The following is a 4,939-nucleotide window of genomic DNA, read 5'->3' on the forward strand; positions in this document are numbered from 1 at the left end:
TATATATATATATATATATTATATATATAATATAAATAATATAAAATAATATATGCATATATCCATACATATATGTACATACCTACATCTATATGTATACATACATGTATATATGGGTACAGGACATCAAAAAAACGTTAAACACAATGAGAAACAAAAACATAGAAAACGAACTTTTTTCGAACAACGAAAAAGTCAAACAGAAACGAGATGTGCAACATAAAGAGTATACCCCTTCGTCAGTTGTCCCTGTTTCATCTACTCTGCGTTTGAACATCCAATTTTCCATGTTTGCATGGGTCTCATGGAGTTTATTCAGGCAGATTTTCTATGGGATTGGATGCTCTTCCTGTTGCCAACCCTTACCTGTTTCCAAGCAAGGTAATATTTCCCCATGGCCAGGCGATGTTCTTGTAGAATTTTGCTCATGAATGACACTGTTTGCATGACAGCAACACTCATGCAATAGGCACACACACACACACACACACACACAAGCATCTTTCAGACTTCACTGAATCTACTCACAAAGCTTTGGTTTGCAGAAGGTCACAGAAGACATTTTGCTTAGTCATATAAGGTCATCATCTTTATCCCTTTAGTATTTAAACAGGCCATATTTGACCAAACTAATCTACTTATTTTATCTTCAAACTAGCCAGATCTGGCCTCTCACACTTAACCTACAATATTATTCTAAAAGTAAACAATCATGTCATTGAAATCTCAAAGCTACGAGATCAATGTGAATAGATAAGCATTCCATTTGACAGTAATCTGAACGCTGAAGGGTTAGCCATAATCTGTAATTGTTGAAAATCTCATTGGTTCTCAGCTCTGACAATCTTATGATAAACAGGTTGGTAAACACTTGAGGAAATGATAGTGTAACACAAAGCACAAACGATTTCATTCTATTTTTTCTATTTCAGGCAGCTATAAGGAAACACATGATTTCCAGTGGTTTACTTGATAAATATGGTAGACGTAATGCTAATACACCAGCAGACTGGGACGAAAACAAAGAATCGATGTGAGTTAAAATTTTCATTTGCTGTTTTGTCTGTACCCCTTCCTTTCCAATTACCAGCCTTTTACCAACTTCTCTCAAACAAAAAGATCACAAAATATCAATATGTCCTCAGTTTCTCCTTTTAGCTGTTCTTTAAATATTTTAATAAAGTGTTATTTGCAATTTGATAAAACATCAAAAGCAGTAGTTATAGGGGTACTTATTACAAGTTAGATATTTATATAGATTTTTTCCTTTCCTGAAGTGAAAGACAAAGGACTAACGGTACATTTTTTTAAAAATTTTGTTGCAGAAAGAAGTTAATTAAAATTGAAAAGTCATCAGATGATGAGAAAATAAAGAAAGTAAGTATTATTATTATTATTATTGAGGGCACATGGCCTAGTGGTTAGGGTGTTCCACTTTTGATTGCGAAATCATGGTTTCAATTCCTAGACTGGGTGGTGTGCTGTGTTATTGAGGAAAACACTTCATCTCGCATTGTTCTGCATCACTTCAACACCTGATGCGTGTTACACTGTGTACCTGATCAGGCAATGTCAATGCGATGGAGGGAGTTAGCTAATGTACAGCACAAACATTTGATCCTTAATAAACAAATCATTTGTGCAGGTCATTCGGCAAAACAGCTGAACACTCTTGCGTCTTCTTCAACAGGAAAGTCCACCACCACCATCATCATCATCGCTGCTGCTGCTACTAAGGGAGTTGGCTGGCAAAATGCTTTGCAGTATTTTGTGTGTCTTCAACTTGTGTTCAGATTTTGGTGAGATCAACTTTGCCTTTCATCTTTTTGGAGTCAACACTGGATGCCATGCAATGACACTGAACCAGGTGCCCCACCTCCGTGCCTGGGTGCAGTTTCTCTATTACTCAGTAACAACATACCAATTTAACGCGGTGACTGTACCTCAAATGCACATAATTGGTTTATTGACAGCTTGTTGAGACCGGATTACCTGGATTCTATCGTCTATCACTGGATATATTTGTTAGCCTGGTGTATCTGCCTGTACAGGGAGCTTAAGTGTTTTGCTTGGATTATGAATCCCATTTTTTCTTTTGATGTGTGTGCGAGTGTGTATATCAGTGTCTGTATGTGTGTGTGTGTGTGTCTCTCTCTATATATATATCTGTGTGCGTATATAGGTATAGGTATAGGTGTGGTTGTGTGGCACCTTGGGCAAGTGTCTTCTACTATGGCCTTGGACCAACCAAATCCTTGAGTAGATTTGATACACAGAAATTGAAAGAAGCCAGTCATGTGTATGTGTGTGTCTTTGTGTCTTTCTGTACCCCACCACCACTTGGCGACCAGTGTTGGTTTGTTTATGTTCCCATAACTTAGCAGTTTGGTAAAAGTAGCCAATAAAATAAACACCGGGCTTCAAAAATAAAATAAGTACTGAGATCGCTTCATTTGACTGAAAATTTTTCAAGGTGGTGCCTCAGCATGGCTGCAGTCAAGTGACTGAAACAAGTTAAAACTAAAAGAAGATATGTGTGTGTTCTTTCTAGCAGGTTGAGCAACCTCATAGAAGATCCCATCCCTTGTTAGCTTGGGTCTTTGTCTTGTTTAGCCCCTAGGTGAATACACTTTTGATCAAAAGCATTCCGGTTGGGATCATCCAGTCTTCTTCTTTTTTTCCCATCTCAGTATATTGTACCTACATTTTAAGATAATCGGGAGGTATTTCGCTGCTATCTCTAGCATATACAAACTCTGTAGATGCCAACTATATTTCACGGTTACAAATGTGTGTTTTGCCCTTTTCCAAACTATTTCTTCATGCTGTCCGTGTTTTCTGTTTGTTCAGTGGAAACGCAAACCGAGCGTCAGTTCCAATGAAGGCGGAGCAGCAGAGAGTTCTGTGAAGAAAGAAAAGAAGAAGAAAAAGAAGAAAAGCGATGACGAAAAGGAAGTAAAACAGGTAAGAAATCTGTTGTTGTTGGGGGGGGGGGACAGTCGAAATTACTTGCAGTTCATTAGTTGTTCTTTTACATTCTGAGTTTAAATCCTGAAATAACTTTAGTAAAATGAGAACCAATCAAGTACTGGGACAATTAAATTGACTGGGCTCAGCTGACAGAATCGGTAGTGCATTGAATTAACATATAAGAGGCTGAGTACTCCACAACATACCATTTACCTGTTCAGTCATTCCTGAAACTCTGTAGAAGTCAACTACATTTCATAGTTATGAATGTGTGTGTCTGGTAATTAGGTGCACAATCAAGCCAGTGGATGTGTATGTATGTGCTCGGTCTTTTTCTGAACAATTTATCCATGTTTTTCTGCTTGTTCAGGTCAAACGTAAAGCTGAGAGCAGTTCCGAGGATAACGCATCGCCTCAAGAGGCAATAAAGAGTTCTGTGAAGAAAGAAAAGAAGAAGAAAAAGAAGAAAACCGATGATGAAGGGGATGAAGAGGTAAGAAGCCGTTGTTATTGTACGAAGGTCACAATAGGAAATAATACGAATTAAAATTGCGTGGCTGTGTTGTAAGAAGTTTGCTTCCCAGCCACATGGTTCCAGGTTCAGTCCCACTGCATAGCACCTTGCGCAAATGCTTTCTACTATAACCTTGGGCCAGCCAAAACCCTGTAATTGGATTTTGGTAGATGGAAACTGTACAACAGTTTTGCGCGCACACATATCATCATCATTTATAGTCCTTTGTCCATGCTGGCATGGGTTGGACGGTTGACTGGGACAGGTAAGCTGGAGAGCTGCAGCAGGCTCCAGTCTGATTTGTCTTGGTTTCTACGGCTGGATGCCCTTCCTAACGCCAACCATTTCAAGAGTGTAGAGAGTGCCTCTTGTGTCACCAACACGGGTGCCTGTTACATGTCACTGGTACGACTACGATTTCACTTGACTCGACATATCTTCTCCAGTGCAGCAAATTGCCAAAGGTCTCGATCATTTATCACCTCTGTGAGACCCAACATCCAGAGAGTGTGTTTCACCACCTCACTCCATGTCTTCCTGGGCCCACCTCAGGTTCCCTCCACAGTTAGAGATCAGCATTTCTTTATGCAGCTGTCTTCAACACTATTCACTCTCATCCTAAAAACAAACAAACACTTCATTGAAATCTCAATACAAAAAGATGATGCATGAGTAATTGAAAACAAGGTGAATAAATAACCATTACATTAGACAGAAGAATCTGAAGGGTAAAGGGTAAAGATAGTATGCTGCAATTTGAAGGTGATTTGGTTGCTATTTCTTGCAGTCTCCTACATTAGCTTTGGTTTGTTGCAATTAGCTGTCCATTCCCTACAAGTTCTATGACCAAAGACATTCTATGATTTTCTCAATTTTTGTTATCAGGTTTCTTTAACAATTGAGGGAAATTTGGTTGCTATTCTTAGCAATCTTCCTCATTGATTCATTTCCCCTTTAAATCTTAATGCTGTGATGTGAATTTATTTAACCCTCCCCCCCTTAACAAAAATAATTTGACAGCGAATTTCTTGTCTCAGGGCTTCTCCTTCTATAACAGATTTTCCTTTGAATTTTTCTATATCTTCCTTTCTCTTTGTCTTTTTCATAACTTAAGTCTTTAAAATATTTCTCAAATATTTGTAGGGTGAAAAAAAGAAGAAGAAGAAAAAGAAGAAAAAGGAAAGCAAAGACGATGACTAAATAATAGATATGTATGTATATACGAGAAGTACACATAGCAAATTAGGAGACGCACACCGAGGTAAGGTGAAAAAGGCTAATTTGGTTTAGCAGGGAAGTCCATTCCTCCAAAGATGATTTAGCCTGTCTCATTCCTTAGTGCCCCACTTCTAATTTTCTAAAGGCACTCGAAGGCTTTTGTAATATTGTTGGATTACAAATAGCATAGACTTCTGTGTACTTCTCATACTGACTTACTTAAAAGCACTATTCTAC

General features: G+C 38.2%; 1 protein-coding gene across 1 annotated transcript in view; it reads left to right on the forward strand.

Annotated features, from left to right (window-relative positions):
- The window catches only part of LOC106870517 (H/ACA ribonucleoprotein complex subunit 4), a 14,032-nt gene extending 9,099 nt beyond the window's left edge, over positions 1–4,933 (forward strand). The window contains exons 11-15 of the mRNA XM_014916632.2: positions 933–1,033; positions 1,326–1,377; positions 2,851–2,964; positions 3,341–3,463; positions 4,628–4,933. Of these exons, the coding sequence (XP_014772118.2) occupies positions 933–1,033; positions 1,326–1,377; positions 2,851–2,964; positions 3,341–3,463; positions 4,628–4,684 (447 nt within the window). The 3' untranslated portion in view covers positions 4,685–4,933. The remainder of the gene's footprint in view (positions 1–932; positions 1,034–1,325; positions 1,378–2,850; positions 2,965–3,340; positions 3,464–4,627) is intronic.
- The last annotated feature ends 6 nt before the right edge of the window (positions 4,934–4,939 follow it).

The sequence above is a fragment of the Octopus bimaculoides genome, chromosome 27 (genome assembly GCF_001194135.2).
Source record: "Octopus bimaculoides isolate UCB-OBI-ISO-001 chromosome 27, ASM119413v2, whole genome shotgun sequence".
Classification (NCBI taxonomy): Eukaryota; Metazoa; Mollusca; class Cephalopoda; order Octopoda; family Octopodidae; genus Octopus; species Octopus bimaculoides.